The sequence below is a fragment of the Balaenoptera ricei genome, chromosome 9 (genome assembly GCF_028023285.1).
Source record: "Balaenoptera ricei isolate mBalRic1 chromosome 9, mBalRic1.hap2, whole genome shotgun sequence".
Classification (NCBI taxonomy): Eukaryota; Metazoa; Chordata; class Mammalia; order Artiodactyla; family Balaenopteridae; genus Balaenoptera; species Balaenoptera ricei.
In genome coordinates, this window is record NC_082647.1 from 104,511,311 (window position 1) to 104,537,019 (window position 25,709).

Consider the following 25,709-nt stretch of genomic DNA (forward strand, 5'->3'; position numbering starts at 1 on the left):
TTCTCTGGTGCCCACGCATAGAGCACAGTGACTGTTGCCTAAGTCAAAACTTCACTTCCGACTCTCACGCCATTTTTTTCCACTGTAAAAAAAAAAAAAAAAAAGGATGAGGGACTTGGAGTCTGTGGTCCTCAAACTTTAGTCAACAACTGCAGAGCTTGTTTTAAATGCAGATTCCCAGAACCCACCCCACAGAGAGTCTAATCTCCAGGCACCTATACTTGAACAAGCACCCCAGGGAACCTGATGCCAAAGGAAGGATCGCCACCCTTGGAGAAACACTGCCCCAGATGCTGGCGGCTTCAGGACCCCTCCAGAGAGTGTGAGAAGAAGAAAGCTAGATGTGGGTGCAGTTTTCACACAAAGAAATGAAATCACCCGAGCCAGAAACGACAGATTTTCACTCCATTTACCAATACGTGAGAAGTTAGAAAACATGAAGGTCCAAAGAGGAAGGCAATAATATTGGGTAGAGCATGGAAACAGATATTGTGTGGGAACCTCATATTTAATGCACTTAAATAGTGAGGTTGAGGAAGGATAATTATTTTTAATTAATCAAAGTTACAAGCATAAGGAAAAAGAAGTATCTTTGAGATGGGTTTTTAAAATATAATGGAATTTAGCAATTATGGAGTGCTTTTTCATCTTCAAAGAACCTATTAACATTAAAGTACTGTTTTCTAAAATTCTCCCTCGAGGTAGGTAAGCAAAATTGAACATTATTATCCCTTATTTGTAGATGGGGAGAGAAGAGTGGAGAGGCTGTTTCAACCTAACATTGAAAGGACTTACCAAAAAAAAATAAGTTCCCACTGTAGAGATCTGGGTTTCCCACCTTTAGCTCTCCTGGATGCTTATATTAGTAGACAAGAAGTCACAGCACGTTTTGTATAAGTGACCACTGGTGGAGGTGTGAATAAGTTTCTGTGCCGCACAGAGGCGGGAGATGCCATTTCCTGTTCTCCTAATTTCCCTGGTGTGTTAGGATTTAAACTGAGCAAAGGTTTCAAAAGAAGCAAAGTTAATTAATTTGACCAGGCTGTTTACATTACCTTACTTCAGTGTCGTAACATGTAACCTGGGGATTAAAAATTAGGCTTCGATTAGGTGACTCAAACTTTTTTGTGGATACATTACGGCTTGATTAAGTAAATGGAAATGGCTGCTGCTCACCTTAAAAATTTGCTTTGAGGACAAAGGAAATGAAAGTACTCAAGTAACAATACAAGCCCGAGAATAAATTACAATATGTAGTTAATATCGTGGCTGAGAAAGCCTTACACTTGACCCTTTCTAAGTATAAAAATGTTAAAATTTGGAACTATTGGTTAAGTCATTGAAAGATGTACTTTCCAAGAGATGTGTTCATTTTCTGATTTGTTTAAATACCAAATAGAATTAAGAGAGTCAACATCTCGTCTTCAAAAGACTTTTTGTCTGTTGGAAGAGCTTTTCTAAAAACATAAGTTCTGTGAAAATACAAAGGTTTATCTTCTGTCTAGCCTCAATTTCATTAGAGGAAATATATATTCAGAGCAGTGGGAAGGGTGAAGAGTTTTACGGCAACAGAATTTGGAATGAATGGAGGGCCAGGGCCAGGGTCAGGGTCAACCACCTGGAATGGATTTCCTAAGTTAAGAATAGTAAAGCTGTCTGGGGAAAAAAAAATGTGTTGAAAAGGACATTTGCACAGGTGGACCTGGGACAAAAGTTCAACCCTAGTCAAGTTGAGAACAGGATCAAGGTACCTAAATGGTCTCAGGATCTGAGAAGGGGAATAATTGGTGGAGACGTATAAATCTAATGATTAGGAACATCATTGTGAAAGACACATGGGAATCACTCCAGACATCTAAGAAAGTGTGTGACATAATCCAGGAGACAGACCCTCAGGCACAGGCTGGGAACAGACCAGACAGATGCCTTGGGACCTCTGGGGCCCAAAGGGGCAAGAAGGACTTTCAGGTTTCAGATGATGAATAGCAAACGTAGACTCCAAGGTTGGCTTTCCTTACTATCCAGACTTCTAGGGACTTTCTCCTTATATTTTCATCTCAAAGAACATCAACTAATTCTATGCTATAAAGAAAAATATAATCAGTCGATAAATCTTCAAAACAATCAAGCTAAATGGGACATAGTCGCAAGCCCTGACATCATGTTGATTCATTTATATATTGTTTATGCTTCCCATACTTCCCCTCTACCAATACAATTAATTCAGAACCAATTACTTAAATAGCTTCAAGTGTTCCTGGTGTGTGGTTATACCAGTACGTACGCTTTTGTGTAGCATGAGAACATTATGTTGTCAGAGCCATTATTATTTTGCCAGTCAGGTGGAAATTACAGAATGTCATTTCAGTTGAGACTTAGGTAGTAGTTCAGTAATTCTAATAATTTCCTGAACCATAATGTCACTAGTCTATATGCCCCATGGAAGCTTGGGAGCCTTGTCTGTTGTGCTCTAAGTACCCCAGCAACTAGACAGTGCCTCAAAAATGGTAGGTACCTCATTATGATTTGTTGAAAGATTGAATGAATGAATGAATGAATGAATGAAAACCCTAAAAGTTGTTTAGGTTATATCAAATTGATTATTTTTTTCACCTGACTCAGTTTTTGTGTAATACTGTGCATGGCTTAATGAGTCACAGGCAGAGAAGGACGCAACATTTAAAGGGTCAGTAGGGCACTATGGGTTTTGCCTGAAGTACAGTGACATTGTTATTCCTTTATTCTCTGGTCTTTGCAGCTCAGATAATTAAGACCTTTTAAACCTTCACCTTCCTGTTTTACCCAGTTAGATGAGGATAGAGCAGATCTCAGAACATTTCAGTAATCCAGGCAAGCAGCACGTTTTGGTCAACTTTCCTATATAATTCTGGGCATGGAACCAGAGTCTGTGTCTTATTGAAAATTAGATAAATTCTCCTCTTGCATGAAATTAAAAATATGACTTTAGTGGGTCAACTTATAAACTCTACAATAATAGGTTTAGTGATAAATGTCCAAGAAGACGAAGGAAGAGAGGTGTCCTTTGCATTGGGTACTATATTACTCTCCAAGAGCTACCTTAGCAAATTACCACAAACTGGGTATTCTCCGTTCTAGAAGCCAGAAGTCCAAAAGTGAGGTGTCAGCAAGGACATGTTCTCTGTCCAGGCTCTGGGGGAGAATCCTTCCTAGACTCATTCAGCTTCTGGTGGCTCCAGGCATTCCTTGGCTTTTGGCTCCATAACTTCAGTCTCTGATTCTGTCTTCACATGGCATTTTGCTCTGTTTCTGTGTCTTCTCCTCTTCTGTCTCTTATAAGCACATTTGGCAGTGGATTTAGGGCCCACGTGGATATTCCAAGATGATCTCATTTGGGGATCCTTAATGATATCTGCAAGGACCCTTTTACTTAAGGTCACATTCACAGGATCCAGGGTTGAGGAAGACGATGCATCTTTGGGGGGGGGGGGGGGGCACATTCAACCCACTACAGATACAGATAATCTGCATTATATACTTCTAGAAGAGCTTTCTCTGAACAGGAGGCGCCCATTTGGCCCACCATGTTGCCATGTTGAGGAATAAGTAGCCCTGGTCTTACTCCTTTGCCCCCTGTAGGGCTGATTTTAGTGAAGGGCACTTGGGCTAGACACATTCATTTCAGTTGCTAATTAGCAATCAGAAGATCATATCCTGTCATTATCTTGTGTTGGCAGGGTCTCTTTCAGGACAGATGAAGAAAACTTCAAGTTTTCTCAGCTAATTTGCAGTGCTCTTTCCACACACAGGGAAGCTATGAAAGCCAAATATAAATCAGGCCTTGCATCTACAATATTTAAACAATTTGAGGGGGGATGAGGGAGGCTATTCTTTACCCATGCCTTGAAACATTATCTAAGTAAAGGTGCTGAAGAGAATAGACTTAACTTCCTACTGTATAGCACAGGAAACTATACTCAATATTATGTAGTAACCTATAAGGGAAAAGAATCTGAAAAAGAATAGATATATGTATATAACTGAATCGCTGTGCTTTACACCTGAAACTTATACAATATTGTAAATCAACTCTACTTGAATAAAAAAATTAAAAAGTATATATATATATACTAGTTTAGATTAAAAAAAAAAAAACAAACTAACTTTCCTAGCCCCGGTGACCTTGATCTACATTCGACTCCAGCCACCTGCTCCCACAATAGCCCTCCCAGCCTCATTATCACCCAGAACTGTGCCATATCTGAAATTGACGACTCTAAAATCCCTCCATCCATCATTCTACAGCCAGTGTTCCCACCTCCTCCCACCAGCGCAGCTGCTCACCAAGTTCATTTGCACCTCAGACTCACCATCCCCTGCCCATCTGGCATGGTTTCCTTCACCCCAGGCCTCCTGAACGCCTCCTTCCCTTGTACACAATTCCCCCTCCCCTCCATGCTTACACCCCATCTGATGGGCAAAACGCCACCTTGGATCAATATCATAACTCACTCTCCCATGTTCAACACCAGAGCTGTTTCCTGCACCTCTAGCACCAGAGAAAATGAAATGATCCTGAGAGACGGTACAATCCTAAATCATACTCTCTGACCTCAGCAGGTTCTACAGCAAAGCTCACCTGTCCTTTGATGCATCTTTCATTCCACTGGCCTGAAAGCCCCTACCAACCAGACTCCTTCACTTTGAGGAGATGCCTTCAGATCTTACTGAAGTGGAAACTCTGAGGGGACCACCTCCATTTCCCACCATGGCTACAAATACCCACCCGACCCTAACACTTCCCTGCATCGCCCTTCTCCCGGTCCACGCAGATCTCCCACTGAGGCTCTGGTTCCATCTGTTCCCATCTCCTCCATGCCCTTACTCCAGAAAATTTCTCTTTCTCATCTGCCTTTATACTTTACCCTCTCCCCCTGCTTACGGCTCCTTTCCCTCATTCTCTCCTTCACCTACTGAAATCTGACATCAGTATTCGGCACCAAAATTGCTCTTTCCTTGAACAGTAGAGACCACCTAATCGCAAACTTAGGGGACTATTATCCCTCTCGACCTTAATGGAAACATCACTGCAGTAGATATGGACTCCTACCTCAAAGTCTACTCCCTTAGATTCTGAGACACCAATGTCTTCTAGTTTGCCTTGTATCTCTGTTATATGCAAATAAACATATATAATTTTATCACATCAGTAACCCACATTCATTGCAAAAAAATTTAATATACATAAGGAAGTAAGCCCACGCAGAAATAAATGCTATTAATATTTTGACTTAAGTGCTTCCATGCTATTTTATTGGATGGATGGATGGGTGGATGGATGGATGGATGGGTGGATGGATGGATGGACAGACGGGTAGATGGAAAGATATAATTTTACATAAAATATAGCAGTGGAATCAAAGTAAACTTCCATAAAGTTCTCTCCATGTCAAACTATGAATTCTAAATCTATGTTTTTATCCTGACCTCTCTGCTGAGCTTCAGACTCTTTTAGCTTTTATCCCTGCTAAACATCGTCAACTTGATCCCCCTCGAAGTTAACATCTAATCTCTCCCAGGAGCCACTTCCTGTCATCCTTCTCTTCTCCTTCTGCTTACATAAAGCTCCCTGTCCTGCCAATTTTATCTCCAAAATGTTCTTCACAATTCCCTGGACATACTGTAATACCCTCCCCTGTGTCCCTCCTAGAACTATCCCTCACATGGCTGCAGGCTGATTTCTCTAAAATCCCAAAGCAAGCATGTCACCCCCTTGGCTTAAGCCCTTCCGCGGGTCCCCATTCTCTACAACTGAAAGGCTGAACTCGTTGGCACGGAGAATAACACCTTCCAGGACCTCCCGCTTCCTCTTGATTCGGCCTGATCTTGCCCCTTCTCCCTCTTTCTGCTCTAGTCATCGTGAATTTCTTGCTGTTCTAAACATATTCCATTCTGTTTCCTGCCTCTTTCCTCATATGATTTTATTTTCTTGGAAAGCCCTTCCCTGCCTTCTGAAGCAGACTAATTTTCTACTCATTCTTCAAAGCTCACCTCAGTCATCACTTCCTCCAGGAAGCCTGCCTAGATTTAATCCCTCCCAAGTCAGCTAAGTCTCCCTCCTCTGGGTTTTCACACCTCCCGTGCCCTCTTCTACTGCACGTGCTACATGGTAATGAAATGCTGCATTGCTACATCTCTCCCCCTTACCGAACTGTACATTCTTCAGAACGATCGTTTACCTTCATGTCTTTGTACGCAGCTGGCACAGAGGAAGCACTCGGTAAATTTGTTGAGATTAAAAATGCATGAACACACTGTAATTTCTCTCACATTTAAAAACAAATCCAAGCTTCCTTTGATGTCACACCCTCCTCCACCTACCACTTTGATTCACAGCTCCCCTTTAAAGAAACATTCCTACGAAGAGTTATCTGTGCTTACTTTCTCTGCTTTCTCTTCTCCCATTCTCTCCAGCCTTTCCTCCCCTTTCCCTCCACAGAAACAGCTCTCATCAGGGTTGCCAAACCCAGTGGGCAACTCTTGGACCTCCTATTATTTGATCTCAGAGGCACTTGACACAGTTGGTTTCTGCCTCTTTCCTGAACACTTTCCACATCCCTTGGTTCCCATCCTAACTCATCCCCTGTGCCTGCCCAGTTGCCTTTGTTGTCAACTTCCAGATCCCTGGATGTTGCACTGTTTAGGGCTCAGCCCTTGGTCCACCGCTCCAACTGCTCGCACTTCCTTGGTGATCTCATCCAACTTCATGGATTCATGTAGCTCCATCCTCATGACCCCACATTAACATCTGCAGCCTGGCCCTGTTCCTGGAAATCCTGACTGATTGGTAAAACTGCCCACTCAACAGCTCCACCTGGATATTTAGTAAGCATCACAAACTTAATAGGTCTAAAAGAGAACTCTCAAGTTTCTCTTCCAAACCTTCTCTTCTGGTGTTTCCCATCTCATTAAATGGCACCACCATCTAGACAATTGCTCTGGCCCAAGACCATGGACTGTCTTTGATGCCTCTCTTCTTCTCACATCTCCCATCCAATCCATCAGCAAATCCTCTTGGCTGTGTCATGAAGATACATCCCGAATCTGAGCTCATCACCTCCACCCCCACTACCCCAGTGTAATCTGCTATCACCTCCCACCTGGATTACTTCAGGAGCCTCTGAACTCCTGCAGTGTCTGGGAGTGTCTGTTCCCACTCATGCCAGCCTCACCTCTCTCCCTGCAGCATCCAGAGTGATCATTCCCAACATCAATCAGTTCATCCCATCAGCCCTACAGGAGACCTCCAGTGGATTCCCATCACACTCAGAATACAATCCACACTCCTTCCCATGCCTGCCAAGCCCTGCACGACCTGTCTCCTGGGGAATGTCTCCAAACTCATGTTCTCCCATCTTCTCTTTCTCTCTCCGGTGTCCGGCCCCTTTGCCCTCTTTATTGTTATTCAAGCAAACCATATATGATCCCACCTCCGGCATTGCTGTTGCCCCAGCTTGCAAGGCTCCTTCTCCTGGAAGCTCACTCCTTTTCTTAATTCAGATCAGACATCATCCCCTCAGAAAGGATGACACAATCTGGTACATTTGGGAGGAATTATTCTCCCCTCCCATCCTTTTCCCAAGAGAGACCTAGAGCCCACGTTCTAGGCGGGAGTCTAAAATGATGTTTGGTGGAGTCGCAAGGCACACTTAGAAATTAAGGGAGTGATAAAAACTGCTCAGATACGTGCAGAGTGGAGCACAAAGCCTGGAGGTTGTGACCTTCACTGCCTTCGAGGGCCCAGGACAGGCAGACGGTGCCCATGTGTCAGAAAGGAGACCATGACCACCTATTAGGATATCCTGCTCCTGAAGAGGGTGGTTTTGCCCCAGCCCCACCCGGGGACATTTGGCAATGTCTGGAGACAGTTTTGGTGATCGCAACTTTGGGGGAATGGGTGGTACTGGCGTCTGGTGGGCAGAGGCCAGGGGGGGTGTGAAACACCCTGCAGGGCACAGGACAGCAAATGTCAACTGTGCTACAGTTGAGGAACCGGCTCTGTTCTTCGGAGGACCGCAAAGACCTCTTAAAGGACCTTAACCCCTGCAAGTCCTGGTCCATTGCCAGGGAAGCGGTGATGGCGGAAGAGCCGGAAATGAGCAGGGATGGAAAACATGACTGCTGCAGGGAAAACCTTCTAGAACTCAGCTGTCAGTCTGCAGGAGGTAGGCCGTGCACAGGAGGGTGCCGTCCCAGAGTCATAGCTTGGGAGACAGGCCATTGTGACAGTGGTCTGGGGGTATTCAGGCCCAGGGGCAGTTTTAGCAGCCCTCTGGCTTCATTCAGTGACCAGGAAAATGCTTTTGAGCCTCTAGCATTTGCCAGTGCAGTGCTGGTTCTGAAGGTGTTTGTGCTGCGGAAGATACCGTGCTGTTTGGAAGAAGCCATCAAGGTCTGCAGACTGTGTGCCGGGTTTTGAGCAGACCTCAGTGTCCTGCCAGCTGTTCTTGTATCTGCCTCAGTCCCCCATCCCCTCACCGAAGGCAGCAGAGCCAAGCACATTGTCACCAAGCGTCCAGCTCTTTACAGCTCCCTAACACACCGTCTGATGCCCTTTCCAGGCAGGAAGGCCCGGAGATGGGGCCAGCTTTGGGTTCCTCAAGGCTGAAGCCGGTACAGGGAGTACCTCTGGTGCTTAGCGGTGGTGCATGAAAAGATGCAGAAGCCAAGAATCATACAGAGAGAGATTGATGGCTTACAGGTCAAGAAGAGCCTGAAAGGTCACCGGAACGAAAAGACACCATGAGACAATTATCAGGGGCACAAGTTTTATGCCAGGGGATCAAACTACCAGAAAGACCACAGCAGAACCTTTCAGACTTGAAATGTTGCCTGGGCACTGCAATGAGGGTGTTATCCCATTTTTATATCACTTTCATATAAAGGAATTAACTAGAAGCCTTTTTAAAGGGTTTTGTTGCACTATCCAAAATGTCTTTCCAGGGTAATGAGGTCTTTTTTTTTTTTAATGTTATTGAAGTATAGTTGATTTACAATGCTGTGTAATTAGGTCTTTTATTTTCTTCACTTGGCAAACTATCCTGCTTCCCCTTCCATAAATCTAACCTGTGAACAAGAAATCCCTCTCCCAAACTTCCTGGCTAAATTTTTTGCCATTACGCAAACTGCTTTTGTTTAAAGAATCAGTTGAAAAGTACACCGTGAAATTATTACATCCTACCTCCTGCTAAAACACGTTCCTACACAAAGTTTCATTAGAGAGATGGAAGAGGGAGAGAGAAAGGGAGAGAGAGACCTGCTAGTTCAGTTTCTGGGTGTGAAACATTCATCACATCCGCCCATACATTGACTCCGTGACCTCAAGTCTTCTCTGCAGTTTGGTCTTTCTGTCCATCTTTCGGGACAGAGACCTACTCTAGATTTCGGAAATGTGAACAATTAATCTCATCGAACAAGCTTCAAATGATGTTTCAGGAATTTTCAGTAGGTTTGTACAGTTTATCCACTGGAATCAAACCAGATGATAACTTTCGATTTAATTCAATTCAGCAAATCTGGATTGTGCCCTTGCCCGTAGCCACGCACTGCGATACAGGAGTGCTGTCTGTAAGCAAAGCAGAAGTTTGCAGTTCTGCAACAGCAGGAAAGTGCAGACTAGTCCACTGGTCAGGTCCACATTCTCATCCTTTGATCACGCCTGGATGTGTAGCCCTAGGATCCTCAGCCTGGAAAAGGGATCAGGCATGCCAGTCTCTGGATAAACCCCCAGGTAGACTGACCTCCACTAGTCCCTGGGCAAAGCCTTTCAGCATCTTGGCAGTTGCCCTATAGAGTAGGTACCATTATGATCCCATTGTGCAGATGAGTAAACTGAAGTCCAGGGATGGTAAGCAGCTTGCCCAAAGTCACACAGATCAGAAGAGTTAAACCGAAGCAGCCTGACGTCAGAGCTTGCAACGTGGTCCTCTCCACTATACTGCTTTTCTTGGATTATTAGCAAACAACCCAAAGAGTAATGAATCAATAAACAGTAACCCTCTCAAGGGGAGAGTGAAGTCTTTGCTGGGCCTTTTAAACCAGGTGGGAAGATGAGCTGGAAATATGTGAAACTCTGTTGCCTTTGAACGCTCACTGCAATGTGCAAAACCCAGATGGAAGTGAGATAAACCCTTGCCAGTAACATCGGTTGCTTTCAGATTTCCTGCCGTAATCTCCCTCAGCATCATTAGGAAAGCTCAGAGTGGCTGCAGTTGCTTTTATCAGAGGCAACTCAAGTTAATCTCCCAGATGTCTGCTGACGTGTTGATGAGGATGCTTGAAAAGTGACATCTGCCCATTTCAGAGGTTCTCCCATGGTCCCAGAGTTGACTGGCTGTATGCTGTCCCCCTCCAATACCTGTGAGCAGATGCGTAAAGATGAAAACCACTTAGGTTTCCATCAGAGTGGGAAGGGCCAAACCAAGCATAGAAGATTCAGAAAATGAAATACTTTGGAGTCTACTAAAATTAGATGATGAAAACCTATGCTTGAAGATATGTGAGGGTCTCTGGGCTGTGCTGTGGTGTGAAAACAGGAGGTTTCAGAGGAGCAGGAGTGGCAAGGCGACCCCATTCACATAGGCATGTGTGTGCTCATCGCTGATGTTCGGGGGAAAGACCCACCAGGGTCAAGAACGTTGCCTCGGGAGATGGGGTTGATGCACTTTTATTTGATGTTGTCTATGTTGCTTACATTTTTCTTTACACTAAAAAATACCCAATTCTGTTATTTTTCTTTGGTAAGAGGGTCAGGGTTGGTGATACCAAAAAACAAAAACTTGCAACATATTGAAAACCAAGGATTTGAGAAGAATTTAGTCCAAGGGATGTTTCTATAAACCACAGGGTGGGGACTTCCTGGTGGTCCAGTGGTTAAGACTTCACCTTCCAAGGCAGGGGATGTGGGTTTGATCCCTGGTCAGGGAGCTAGGATCCCACATGCCTCGCTCGCAACCAAAAACCGAAACATAAAACGGAAACAATATTGTAACAAATTCAATAAAGACTTTAAAAATGGTCCACATCAAAAAAACCAAATCTTTAAAAAAAAAAACACACAACGCAAGGTGGGTGGGGCTAGGCTGAGAAATCTGTGAGCTGTCCACATTCCTCCCCTGAAGGAAGACAGACCAGGCCTTCTCACGAGACCCGTATTTGACTGACTCTCAATAAAGAGGATTTTTTCTTTCCTATTAAATATGGGGTTCTTTGTATTTTGATATACGAACATCTTTTTGTGATGTCTTAGGTCCAAATGGGTTTCTGTGGAATCATCTCTTATCAGTAAATAAATAGAAAAAAAATGGCTTATGTGTTTTTTAAAAGTCAGTAACACATCTTAAGGTGATGTCCAATCAAAATCTCCTGGGGAGTTTTCATATTACACCCAAGAGGGAGCCAGAGGGAAACTCTGTCTTTCCCCCAACTTAAGGATTACTGGTGGAGGAAGGCCTCGTTCCTGACCCCTCAGGGTGTCACATTCTTCAGGTGGTTGGGATGGAGGAAAGGTTGAGACCCAACCTCTAGTACCAGGGAGAGGGTCCCAGGTGGGACCCGGCCTGGTGTAGCTGGCACGTGGATTTAGACATGACTGGGACATGCGGTCGGGGGACATACCTTATCTCCTCGTGTCCTCCACGTTGTGTGCACATTTATCTGCTGATTTACCTGGTAGCCGAGGCCTCTCCAGTGAAGAGAAGTTGCATGGTGCCCATCATTGGGATCAGATCCTGTGGGCATGTCCCACGTGCTTGCGAAGGACACGGTGGGGCAACAGAAGGCACATTGCAAGCAGGGAATCTGGGGTCCTCAGAAACAATACAGCCCAAGAGAAGCAGAAGAATGGCCCAACAAGTGACCAGCAGCACTGAGGTTCAGATGTGAATGCGTGGGGATAGATGTCCCCTAAGCCCACCCTGGCTTTGCTAGCCAAGGGATGAAAGGGCCGTGGAGTGAACTTCCAAAGCAGGCCCATGAAACCCTCGGGGCCCCAGCAACTCTGCTGTGAGCCCCCTCTAACCAGAGCAGGTCAACACAGAGCAGCTGTTTCCCTACCAGCCAAATAGAAGTGGGCACAGGCCACTCAGAAGGGCACATCTTGAGCAGCAGCCTGGGGGCAGTGGCACCAGAACCTGCAGCACGGTAACCATCCCTGGGGATGTGCTGAGATCAGTATGGCTTCAGGAATGGCAGCCCAGAAAAAAGAAGGAACAGCGCCACACCCAGGAGCAGGGCTGGCCTGCAGCATCCGATGAGACCCCTCGAGGGTCCCCTGAATAGAAGGGGTACCTAAGGTCCTGCACGTTCACACGGAGGGGGCGGAGGCGGGCTCGCAAACTGGAGACCCTGGGGCCTGGATAGTAAAGTAACAAATGCCCACTGTGGGCAGGGGAGGAGAAGGCCGCTCCTTCTGTAGACACTCACTTTCATTGATCCTTAGGACTCTTTATTTGTGCCAGATAACTTAGGTCAAAACATAAACTGTTTTTGTTTTGTTTTGCTTAAATTATCTGGATAGTTTCTCCAGTGATCAATCCAGAGGCTAAAGAAAAGGACTTTCTTTCCATCTCCTAATTCCTACACATTTCCAACCAATGCTGACAACAAGCACAGTCAATTTCCTAGCAAGCAGTTGTTGAAGCTGGGTGAGATAAATAAAGGAGGTGTACAAGCCCTGGAAGATGTTTTCTCGTGAGATTGTCAGGGCAATTCATCAACTAGGAAAGGCTTTCCATTCCCATCTCTGCCTTTTAAGCTGTTGTTTGGATTTGAATTGTACAGTCCCTGTATTATGCTCTGTACGAACACATCCCAGATCATAGCTCATCTCTCTGGAATAGATTTTACTGTACGTACTGGACTGGCTATGAGCCATCCTGTCTGTGTTTATATAAAGCCAAACCACATTATCATGGATTGCTTGCCCAGCTATGAAAAAATATCAAGGGCCTACCAGTTGCCCACATCAGCCTGTGAAACCAGTATAATTTTGTCTTTAGAAATTCCATCTTATGCCTGACCCCGTTCAAAGCAAATAAACAATTCTCAGTGGGTGGTCTGCGTTGCAGTCCCATGTGCTGAAAACAACCCCATCTGCCACCCTCCATCTGATCCCAGCCCCTGGTGGAGAGGCAAGCCACGGTGATCCTAGCTTCAAAGTGCTGAGCAAGACACCAGCCTCCGAGATCTCCTCCCCAGACCCTGCTTTCCTGACCGCTCAGGATTGGGGCAGGGTGGACATCCAACATGAGTTGGGACAATCACGGAATCATGCTGGAAATTTGGACCTAGGTCAGTGAAAGTCAAGTTGGTCTCTCTAGGGGCTTGAACTCCAGGCTGAAAAACATGAGCAGCGTTGGCAGTGAGAGAGAAGAAAGGAGCAGACATGCACAGAGAGGAGCTAAGGGGAGACACTGGATGAGGGAGGGTGAAGTCACCCCAGTACCTGACGCTCAACTGCATTCCTGACCCTGCATTTCTTGAGACACTGCCAGGACCTTACAATGAATTCCCCCTTTGGCTTAAACTAGTTGAAGGTTACTTGACTCAAAATATTCCTAATTAGCACAAGGAGGTATTGGAAGCCAACATAAAATAGTAATAGTTATGACTTGAAGAGTGCATTTTTCCAGAAGAAGAAATGAAGAATAGGTGGTTAAGTCCTGGCACGAGGTCACACACCAGACAGCCTGGCCCCTGGACCAGAGGACTAACGTCACTACTGTCCAGCTTCTCAAAATGGACACAAAGGAAAAGGCTTGGTCTGGCTTCTGGCAGATATGGGTCAGTTTCCCCACTGTACCGCTTGCCCGGGGCTAATTCTTGACCCTAGATTTCTTGTGAAATGAAGATAGCCGTAGTCATCAAATAGAGTTGTAGCAAGGATCAACGAGATAACATAATATGTGTTGGCCCAATAGGCATTCCATAAACGTTATTTCTAATCTGTTTCCCATGTTTCACTTGTAATGAGTTACAGTGACTACAAGTGATGGAACATTGTGAAGGGTGGTGGTAACCAGCATCCTGTATTTTTATTGTCAGATATGATGCTGATACGAATGTTCTTCATTATGTAAGGAAGTATTCTTCTATTCCTGGTTTACTACAAAGATTTCTTCAGAAATTGGCAGTGGATATTTTTTTTTCTTGGTCCCCTTTTACCCCATTTTTAAAAAATTTTTATTTTATATTGGAGTACAGTTGACTTACAATGTTGTGTTAGTTTCAGATATACAGCAAAGTGATTCAGATATATATATATATATATATATATATATATATAAACACACACACATATATATATAAAATCTTTTTCAAATTCTTTTCCTATATAGGTTATCACAGGGTATTGAGTAGAGTTCTCTGGGCTATACTGTAGGACCTTGTTGATTATCTATTTTATATATACTAGTGTGTATATGTTAATCCCAACCTCCTAATTTATCCCTCCCCACCACCTTTCCCCTTTGGTAACCATAAGTTTGTTTTCTAAGTCTGTGAGTCTATTTATGTTTCGTAAATAAGTTCATTTGTATCATTTCTTTAGATTTCACATACAAGTGCTATCACAGACGGGGAATATTTTCAAGTAACTTTTCAGCTTCTAACCAAAAAAAAAAGAAAAGCCATATGATTTTTGTCTCTTGACATCGTTATTAATTGTAATAATAGAATGCCTAATAGTAAATTGTCCTTAGTTTCCTAAAATCAAACATCCTTAATCATCTGGCATTATTCAGGGAATGGACTGGTACTTTCTCTTGTGTTTTATTTAGGACGTTTTTAATGTATAAGTGAGATGTCTTTAGTTTCCTTTCTTTTACTCTTTTCCAGATTCCATTTTGTGGTTATGGTAGTTCATAATGATGAAGTAAGAAGTTTTCTACCCTTTTCTGGTTTCTGGAGCTATTTAAATAGTAGGGGTGTTTTCTGTCCATATATGGACAGTCCCAGCATCAATTCTGAATATAGTCCTTTTTCCTCAAAGTTTTCTAGTTTATACTATGGTCATTTGTCTATTTAAGTTCTTCTTCTTGAACAGATTTGAATAACGTGTATTTTGCTGGAGAATTTACAATTTATTGAGATAGTCCCTTTTTTAACATTGAGCTGAAAATAGTATTCTCATGTAATATTTTTATCTATTCCATTTCTGCAGACACTACTGGCTGCTGAGATTACCATTTCTCTTTACTAGGCCTTTCAGGGCCACCTCTAAGTGAGGGAGGTTCTTGGCAGGCACCTCTGTGTTGACGTTTGCTCTCTTGCCACTGTGGGTGGTCTCACCGTCTCCACCACGTGGCCACAGCCCCACATCATGTTAGGAACATCAGTTGTGATGCCTCAGAGTCCGTTAGAGTGGGTAAGCCGGCATGGAGTATGCAGGATTGTGGCCGCCATGTTGGGGACCCGTTGGTTATTGGGGTATCAGGAAAGACCACTGGGGGATGCAGCACCGATGGTGTACCCTGGCCTCAAGGACTGTAAGATGTTCAGCTGTTCCATGAGCCTCCCCATCCACGGTGCCCCTTTAGCACCTTTACTAACGTTCTACTCGCCTCTGGTCTCCCCGGAGTCAATAATATTTACATGTTATTTCAGGCAAAAAGAATCGACTCCTTCCAAAATGGCAATTTGAAGTGCTGCTTATGATTACACTTATTACAGGATCTGATCATCTATTCATTTAAACCATTTTTATAGCAGTTACAGAGTACAGAGCCTTCTGAGTCTAAAAAGAGCCTCATGAAAGGTCATGGCTTAGTTGGAAATTCCAACTGGGAGGATCTGAAAAAAGTCACAGCTAAGTCTATGCTTAGGTGAAAATCTAGTTAGATAGGAAGAGAAAGGAGAGACCCCAATCATGGAAGTAGGTACCAGGGGTGGGCAGAACACAGGGTGAGGGAACCAGCGTGCTAGACCAGGCAGACGGGAAACTGGTTTAGGAGCAGGGCAACAATGGGACCAAGCTCTCGGGAGCCGTAGCACGCAGCTAGGCAAATCACCAGCAAAACTGCCAGGAAGCAGTTTGCCCCAACAAGGTCTTAAATCAGTGAAGGCCCTTACATCTGGAGGTGACCAGGTCTATGTGATTAGTTCCTCCCAGCAGAGACCTTGTTCTTCTTGTGTGACGATGTAGGCTCCACTTACCGCTTACCACAGTGGGATTCTACGTACTTCTCCCCACTGACCATGAGCACAACCGCCATATGTGATTCATACTCAAGTTCCCCACCTCCCAGCGTAGGGTCAGGCACACATTAGACCTTCAGGTGGCATGGTCCAGAAAACTTTCCATATCCTTAGATTCAGATCCTCAGGTTCATTTCTGACTGTTTGCACTATTTACAATAGCCAGGACATGGAAGCAACCTAAGTGTCCATTGACAGATGAATGGATAAAGAAGATGTGGCACATATATACAATGGAATATTACTCAGCCATAAAAAGAAACGAAATTGAGTTATTTGTAGTGAGGTGGATGGACCTAGAGTCTGTCATACAGAGTGAAGTCAGAGAAAAACAAATAGAGTATGCTAACACATATATATGGAATCTAAAAAAAAAAAAATGGTTATGAAGAACCTAGGGGCAGGACAGGAATAAAGACGCAGATGTAGAGAATGGACTTGAGGACACGGGGAGGGGGAAGGGTAAGATGAGATGAAGTGAGAGAGTGACATGGACATATATACACTACCAAATGTAAAATAGATAGCTAGTGGGAAGCAGCTGCATAGCACAGGGAGATCAGCTCATGCTTCATGACCACCTAGAGGGGTGGGATAGGAAGGGTGGGAGGGAGATGCAAGAGGGAGGAGATATGGGGATATATGTATACATATAGCTGATTCACTTTGTTATACAGCAGCAACTAACACAACAATGTAAAGCAATTATACTCCAATAAAGATGTTAAAAAAAAAATGTGTTCAGAGAAAATAAATAAATAATTTTTTAAAATGCTGACTGACTGTCTAGGGTCCCAGAATTCCCCTCCACCAGCTCTTTTCATCACTTAGGTCCTTATACTCTCAGGTCTGAGGAAAGAATTCCAGCAAAATGATTCTATTTGGGTACTTGGGGGAGAGGAGGGTTCCTTAGTACATACCAAGTTCATAGCCATTGTTTATGGTAAAGAATAAGAAGAATGGGTGCCTCCATTGTGTCATCAATTGGCAGATTTTTCAAGCGGCTTAAGATGAGTACTATGAAGAAACACATCAGATAACACTACAAATGAAAATATTTAACAGTGTAATTTCCCACCTGCCCTTCAGTTGCTCTGCCTTGTCTGTGTTCCAGGTTCAGGTTTAGTGGTCGAATCCTAGGCCTGGCTCTGATCCATCAGTACCTTCTGGACGCTTTCTTCACAAGGCCCTTCTATAAGGCACTCCTGAGACTGTAAGTGTCCACCCGGCCCTGCCTGTGGGACCAGAGGCGCTGGCCTCTCTGGCACCTCTGACCCTTTTGTCCCTGTTTTTCCCTAATCATTCCTGTTAGGTGTATGGTGATTTACTTTTTTGAGTGCTTAGATATCACATAAACCTTTTAGTCCAATAAAAATGCATTTGGAGATTTTATGTAAGCATAAGAGAACATCATATAACAGATATAAATCAGTTTATATAAATATAGTAACATTACAAGCATTGCATGAAACTACTAAGTAGAATTGATCTGTCCTTGTATGTAAGTCATTATGCTGTGCACCTTAAACTTATACAGTGCCGTATGTCAATTATATCTCAATAAAACTGGAAGAAGAAAAAGGAAATAAAAAAGAATTGATCTGTCTATAATTTGGTTGTTTTCAAATGATACTCTTCTCTAACAGCCATGGAGAGTCCCTGAGTCAATAATTGTTTTGTGTTTATTATTGTAAACATTTTAAAATTTCCCTTTCCAATAAAAAACTACTGAATGAACTAAAAAGGTTCATCAGTATATTCAAAAGTATCCAATTGTTAGAATACGTCTGTGTCACTTTAGCCAGGAGTGACATAACCACATTTTGGCATGAGGTCTGGGCAGCTGTTTATTGAAACAATCCGTTTACCTTTCTCCCTTTGAATACACCCAGGCCCTGTGATTTGAGTGACCTGGAATATCTGGATGAGGAATTCCACCAGAGCTTGCAATGGATGAAGGACAACAACATCACAGACATCCTCGACCTCACATTCACAGTTAATGAAGAAGTTTTTGGCCAGGTTTGTGAGATGTGGGTCTTGGAAAAGACATTTTGGTTTTTACTGTGGAAAATTCACGTACCATGAAATTTACCATCTTAACCATGTTGAAGGGTACAGTCCATTCAGTGTGGTTGAGTAGATTCACAATGTTGTGCAACCATCTCCAGAACTTCTTCATCTTGAAAAACTGAAGCTCTGCCCATTAGACAATAGCTCCCCATTTCTCCCCTCCCCAGTCCCTGGCAACCATTCTGCTTTTTCTTTCTCTGAATTTAGCTACTCTGAGTACCTCATATAAGTGGAATCATACAGTGTTTGTCTTTTCACGACCAGTTTATTTCACTTGGCGTAATATCTTCAAGGTTCATCCATGTTATAGCATGTGACAGGATTGCCTCCTTTTTTTAGGGCTGAATAATATTCCATAGTATGTAAATACCATATTTTGTTTAGCCATTCATATGTTGATGGACGCTTAGGTGGTTTCCACCTTTTGGGTAGTGTGGATAATGCTGGTATCAACACAGGTGTACAAATATCTGTTCAAGTCCCTGCTTTCAATTCTTTTGGATATATATACCCAGAAGAGGGATTGCTGGATCACATAGTAATAGGATTTTGTGTTTAAAAACAAGGACTGTCATTCATTTAAGATATAATTCTTTGAGGACTATTCCCTTTATTAAAGGTACCCATGTCTTCTTTTTCTTGTTTTGACATGGATCTAGTTTATAGAGTTTTTTGAAAATCACATGTGATAATGGATCAGAAAGCATTTTTGTAAAGTGTGCAATACATCTGTGAGGTATTTCTCTTATCTGTGCAACTACAATAATACTTCTTTTTATCACTAGCATCCAGATATTTACCTCTCCAAAATGCATATACTTCAGTACTATTTAATAAGATAAGCTTCCCATTTCTTTTTCTACCGGTGTTTATATAACATTGAATTTTTCTGGGTTACGGTTTTATCAGACCAACCACAGCCTGAGCAGATTTAGCAATTAAGGTTTTGAGAATATCATTTACAAGAGGTTCCATGACGTGTGTAATTTGTAATGGGGTGTTGTGAGAATTAAGCTGGTTTACTTTATGAGTACGTTGCGTGACTGTGGACAGCGTGCTGAGAGTTACCCACTGAACCTTGCAGACCTCCCATCACCCACAGCTCAATCAAGCATCTTGGACAGGTCCTGGAAAATGTCACTGTTCTGGTGCATCGCCTGTGTGTAAAACATACCTCTGAAGAATATTCTCTTCTATACTTGACAAAAAATTATTTCTTCTTACAGCTATATGTTGTAAATATGTTCAAGAATATACGATTCATTTAACTGTCTTCCTGTATACCAGAGGAACGTGTAAAATACACTGTTCCTCTGCATGACTACTTTTTAGCCCATCCTTTACATTTGCCCTATAGTAGAGGGTAAATTTGTAAAATAAACAGTTATTTAGCAAAATATATTAAGACAAATGGGAACCCAACTTAAAAAAACTTAAGTTAGATCCCAAACCTAACGCGTTGTGCTAAAATAAATTCCACAGGGGTGAAAAAGCTGAATGTTTAAAAAAACAACAAAAAGATGAAAATGAAAGGATTTTTCTTTTTAATCTTGCAGTAAGGAATGCTGCTATAGATGTGACACAGACTTTCAAAGTCATAAAGGAAAAGATTGAGACAGTCAACTAAAATTACTTTTTTAATACTGCATGGCAAAAATACAACATAAAGTAAAAATGGCATAATATTTACTACATTGTAATGCATAAAACAGACAAAAGGCTATTTCTTTCAATATAGGAAGAGATTCTGCAGATTGGTAAGAAATGATGGACAGCACAATAGAAAATTAGCAAAGAATATAAGTAGATAGTTCCCAGGGAAGGAAATACTCACCCTCATTCACTATTTTTTAAAATGCAAATTAAAGCATTGTGAAATACCATTTTCCCTCATGAGAATGTCAAGAATCAGAAAGCTTAGCAGTATTCTATTCTGGAGATGGTGTAGAGAAACAGGCACTCTATACAGGAGTGTAGGTGGGAGTAAGCAGAAGTTTGCTTCATCCTCTATGAAAGGCACCTTTGTGATATCTATCCTCATTCTAAACGCACCTGCCTTTGACTCAGCATCCACGTCTAGAAATTTGCCCTACAGACATATTCACACCCAACTGAAATGACTAATGGATTCGGATCTTCATTGCAGCGTTGTTGATCATTGCAAAAGATCTGAACCAATCTAAATGTTCCGCCGTAGAGCATTGGTGAAATAAATGATGATTCACTCACACAGTGGAATAGTGGGCTAGTGGGATGTGTGGTCTGACACCCCAGCCCATCCGTTTACATATAAATCATAAACAATAAACCGGGTAGTATAACAACAACAAAGAAAGAATAAGACAGGTCTAAATTGGTATGAAACAATGGTCAAGGTGTATTTTCAATTGAAAAAGTATGATGATGAACAGTGTGTATAATATGCTATCGTTTATGGGAAAAGAGATGATCTATATGTATTCCCTAGTGTATACATTCCCCTTCCCTGGAAGGGAGGGAAGGGTGATTTTCTCCAAGTAGGGAGATTGTATGGCTAGGAGATGAGGTGGGAGAGAAACTTGCTTTTCATTGTATGGCCATTCATAGCACTTAAATTTTATTCCATGGACGCAGGAAGAAATCAAGTAAACTACAAATGACTAAATACATAAACTAGAGGGAAAAAAATAACGTTGAAAATAAGAAGAGCAATTCTTCAGGTGTATATAGCGTAGGAGTTGAACAACTCAGAGAAAGTTCAAAATGTTCCCAGCGATAAAAATAAGGATGTGTTATAGATCTAGAATAATATCTATCTGTTTAGAGCTTAAGCGATCCTGTTTCTTTTCAAATGAGGTCACCAAGAATGACGATTTTGGTTTTAGAAAATCGAGTCTCAGCCCTTCTTTTGGCAAGTTATGGAGTGAAGAGCAGACAGACAGATGCAGCTGAAAGTCACCATAGGCTTTTCCTGGGTGTGTTAGTTAAGGTTAGGTTCAGCTGCTAATGAAGAAACCCAATGACCCTGCGGAAACTAACAGTATATTTTTCTCGCACATAAAAGTGTGGAGGCAGGCAACCCAAGGCTGCGGTCCCTACGATGGCCACCTGCACTCATGACCCAGATGCATACGGTGCCCCAACCATCACGTCCGTGTCTGAAGTAGCAGGACAAAGGGGCACAGCCCCTCCCTTTAAGGAGGCCCCCTGAAAGTGCCATACAACACCCCCGCTTATACCTTATTGGCCAGAATTTGATTACATCACACACTTAGTGTCAGGAAATAGTCTTTAACTGGGCAGCTAAAATCCAGAGGCTCCAAAGAATATGGGTCTTGGGTGGCAATTATTATGTTATAATTGGCAAGTATTTCATATTTACCCTAGTCACCCAAGTGATAAAAGAAAATGTAATCAACAGACTTCTGTGAACTGTTTTGTTTAGGTACCTTGTCCATGAGTGCCAAATATATACATATATTTTTTAATCAGTAACTAAGTACAGTTATGCCTCATTTTTCTTACAGCATTGAGCAGCAAGGTGAACCCCTTAAGCAAATTTAAGATAACTGATGCTTACCCCCTTCAAACACCAACACTTTTTGATAAAAATGTCTAATATGTTATGTGCCTTCTTGCCTTTCAAAACAATAAAACACAGATCATCACTTTTCTTGTTAGCTTGTCCTAACAAACATGCATCTTCATACTACGTGGCAACTTCAATCTCTGTTTCCTTTCTCAAGGTCAGGCTGTCACTCTTCAGCCACTCTTATACCTGGCTGCAAAACTATCCTCCCACCCTCCACTGTTTTCCTGCCAATGATCTGCTGTGGTTGGGGAAGAATTTGGCTGTTAAGAATTTGATCTAATTGGGATTTGGGGCAATCAAGTATGTGACTGTAGGATAAGGACATTCCAGTCCATTTAGGGACAACCAGGGGCCTTTTTCTTTTATTTCCATTAAGCCTCTTGAGTTAAAGAAACACATTTCCTCTTTATAAAACAAAAATGCTTCTAAGGTACTGAAGTATCTGCTTAGAACAACCAGAACCTTTCTAGTAACTTCCAGGAAAGGAAAAAGAACCAAGAAGGTAATGATGCCAAATGCTTGTGAAGAGGACTTTTTGCAAAGAGTTCATCCTCTCTGTCTCACTGCAAGATAAGCTGAGTCAACAAGCATCATGATCTTTGTTTCCGCACAAGGTAACGGAGAGGGAGTTAAAATCTGGAGGAGCCAACACCCAAGTGACAGAAAAGAACAAGAAGGAGTACATCGAGAGGATGGTGAGGTGGCGGGTGGAGCGCGGAGTGGTGCAACAGACCGAGGCCCTGGTCCGGGGCTTCTACGAGGTAAGACCCAGGCCCGGCAGGCAGGCCAGGCCTTCACCCCCGACACAGCTTGTTAGGAGAAGGGAGAGGAAGAGCAAGGCAGGGAGAGGGCTCAACTCTACTCACCAGCGTGCAAAGAGGACCTCCTGGGGTTAGAGGGTGAGGGGTCAGAGTTCTCTGGGAAACCCAGCTCTTGTGGTCTCACGAAACTGGCATTGGTGTGGCCCTGCTGTGCCACCTGTGAAAACACATGGCACCTCCTGCCAAGACACGTGCGTGTTGCATCTCCTTTCACTCAGTGAAATAAAAATGAGTGAAATGAAGGCACTGGAGGGCATTGTCCACTCTCGCTTGATTTTTATTTTCTTACACAGGCAGACCTCGGAGATATTACAGGTTTAGTTCCAGACCATGGCAATAAAGCCAGTGTCACAATAAAGCGAGTCACATGAATTGTTTGGTTTCCTAGTGCTTATAAGAGTTATGTTTACACTATACTGTAGTCTATTAAGTGTACAATAGCATTATGTCTAGAAAAAACAATGTACATAACTTATTGAAAAAATACTTTATTACTGAAAACACTAACCATCATCTGATGATGCAGGGTTGCCACAAACCTTCAATTTGTAAAAAACGCAGTATCTGTAGAATGCAATAAAGCAAAACACAATGAAAGGAGACGTGCTCCTAGGGTCACTTTGTGCCACGTGATCCATGCTGAGATGGTAAATCAGGAGGATAGTGACTTATTATGGGATTGTATGAAATCACGTGTGTGAAACTTTTGAAAATTATAAAGCACTATAGAATTTAAAGAATCCTTCATTCAATTAAAAAAAGTTTTTTAAAAAAAGCATCAGAGATCAATAGTAATCAAAAAAAAAAAGGACACTGACGGCTGCTAGCCTTCATGTGCACCAAAAATTGACATGGTTAAACTTCTGCAATTTAGAAACAAGGGTTTGGGTGTTGGAAGGTTTTCTTTGCTGCTGTGATGGAGAACAGCGTGGGTGACCGGCTGGTCCACTGGTTTGATTAGAGGAGGTACCCACTGCAGGTGTTCAGTTGTACCTGATACATTTGGCAACAAGATGTAAAGCCGGAGCTCAGAACCCTGATCAAGCAGATCTTCCCAGATCTTTGAAGGAAGAAGGCAGGAAGTAAGGGGAGAAAGGAAGGAAAAGACAGTCATTTTAATATATAATGTCCATTCCTAGGAAATAAGTCCTAGTTTTATGTAGAGGAGAGGATCCCTTTTAAGTGAAGTGATAACACTAATAGCTATTGAATCACTTCACAGTGACTTGGACTTTTTGCCTTCAAAAGGCAATGTTATTTGGAAACTTAAATGTGACTATGGAAGGTCAAGTCAGGCTTATTCATAACATCCTTCCGAGAGGGTGTATCATAGTAGTGAAAAGCAGCAGACCTTTTTGGAGTTCCCAGCTCATGAAGGGGTTATGTTTCAAAATGTTCATGATTTTGAACTTAAACATGATAGCACATTGGGGGGAAAAAGTTGTAAACAGTGGTCAACCTCCCAGCTTAACCCACAGAAATAATAATGAATGTAACCTCTCAAGGAGGTTGAGCCTGGAGGCTGAGGCCTAATGTGGATTTCAGGTGGTGGACTCGAGGCTGGTCTCCGTGTTCGATGCCAGGGAGTTGGAGCTGGTGATCGCGGGCACGGCGGAGATCGACCTGGCCGACTGGCGGAACAACGCTGAGTACCGGGGAGGTGAGTGAGCGGGGCTTGTTGACCGATCAGCTCTCACAGACACGATCCCTCACTTCTTAACAAATGTTATTGAGGTGAAACTGACATAACATGAAATTGATCATTTTAAAGGGACCAACGTGGTGGCATTTTCTGCACTCACAATGTGGTGCAACCATCACCTCTAGCTAATTCCAAAACGTTTTCCTCATTCTCAAAGGAAACCCTGGACCCATGAAGCAGTTGCTCCCCCTTCCTCCCCCATCCTCCCACCCCAGCAAACCTCAGTGTGCATTCTTTCTCTGTGGATGTACCAGTGCTGGATATTTCATGTAAATAGAATGATACTGTATCATGTGGCCTTTTGGGTCCGGCTTCTTTCACTTAGTAAGGTTTGTTCACGTTGTAGTATGATTCACTACTGCATTCCCTTTTATGGCTGAATAATATTCATATATATATTCCATATGTAGTGATAATATAAATATAAAATAATATCACTTTTTGAAGGTTACAAAAAACTTGACCTTACTTCAGTACATGTGCAAAGTAAGCTCTGGTCCATGCCTTCCGCCAGCTTCCAACCTAGACTTTCCTTGGGATGACAGTAATCCCTGCTGGTCGTCTCTGGCATAACTCGGTGGAGATGCGTTCCGGAGAACGCCAGCGTCCACAGGCCATCTCCAGAGCGGGGTCATTTGCTGGCAGGAAAGCGTGTCCTGCTCCCTGTAGAAGTGAAGCCCTCTTCACATCAACCCTGGTTTGCTGCAACACGGTTCTAACTGTCATCTCTCCAAATCTGATGTCTAACCCCTCCCAGCTATTCACCTTCACGCTGCCAAACCAGCCTTCCTGAAACCTTTATTTTGATCAGGCCATTTCCCGCCCCACAAAACAAGCAAGCTCCTTATTACTTAGAGACCTCTGAATGTTTTTTAAGCTGAAAATCCTTTCTTCATGTAAAATATTACAGAGAAACCCCTATCAATATAATAGAGGGTGAACAAGGGGCCCATCATCTAAGCCTCCCTTGTCTCCCTGGTATACTCAGCCGTGTAGGAGGAAACCTCTGTGGGACCACTGGGCCCTTCCTGATTTGGTAGGAAAGCCACCAACCTAAGGTGTCAAGTCACAAGGTCTCTGCCTAGCTATTAAGGCCTCTGAGCCCCCAGCAAGGTCCCTTCAGTCCTCAGCGCAGAACCCCCTTTATGCTGGTCTAGTCGGCTTGCTGTTCCCTGCATATTGATTCCTCATTTTTATCATTCTCTATTTCCCCTCCTGCACTCACACAAACCCTTCACATGCTGAACTCACACCTCCCTTCCCTTATGAAGCTTTCCTTCTTTCTGCTCAAGTCCACATAGATTTCTGC

At 43.0% G+C, this 25,709-nt stretch overlaps 1 protein-coding gene across 1 annotated transcript in view; it reads left to right on the forward strand.

The window, feature by feature from the left end:
- Positions 1 to 25,709, forward strand: part of HECW1 (HECT, C2 and WW domain containing E3 ubiquitin protein ligase 1) — a 237,124-nt gene that overhangs the window by 203,614 nt on the left and 7,801 nt on the right. The window contains exons 22-25 of the mRNA XM_059932896.1: positions 17,348 to 17,446; positions 18,126 to 18,255; positions 22,492 to 22,638; positions 24,244 to 24,358. Of these exons, the coding sequence (XP_059788879.1) occupies positions 17,348 to 17,446; positions 18,126 to 18,255; positions 22,492 to 22,638; positions 24,244 to 24,358 (491 nt within the window). The remainder of the gene's footprint in view (positions 1 to 17,347; positions 17,447 to 18,125; positions 18,256 to 22,491; positions 22,639 to 24,243; positions 24,359 to 25,709) is intronic.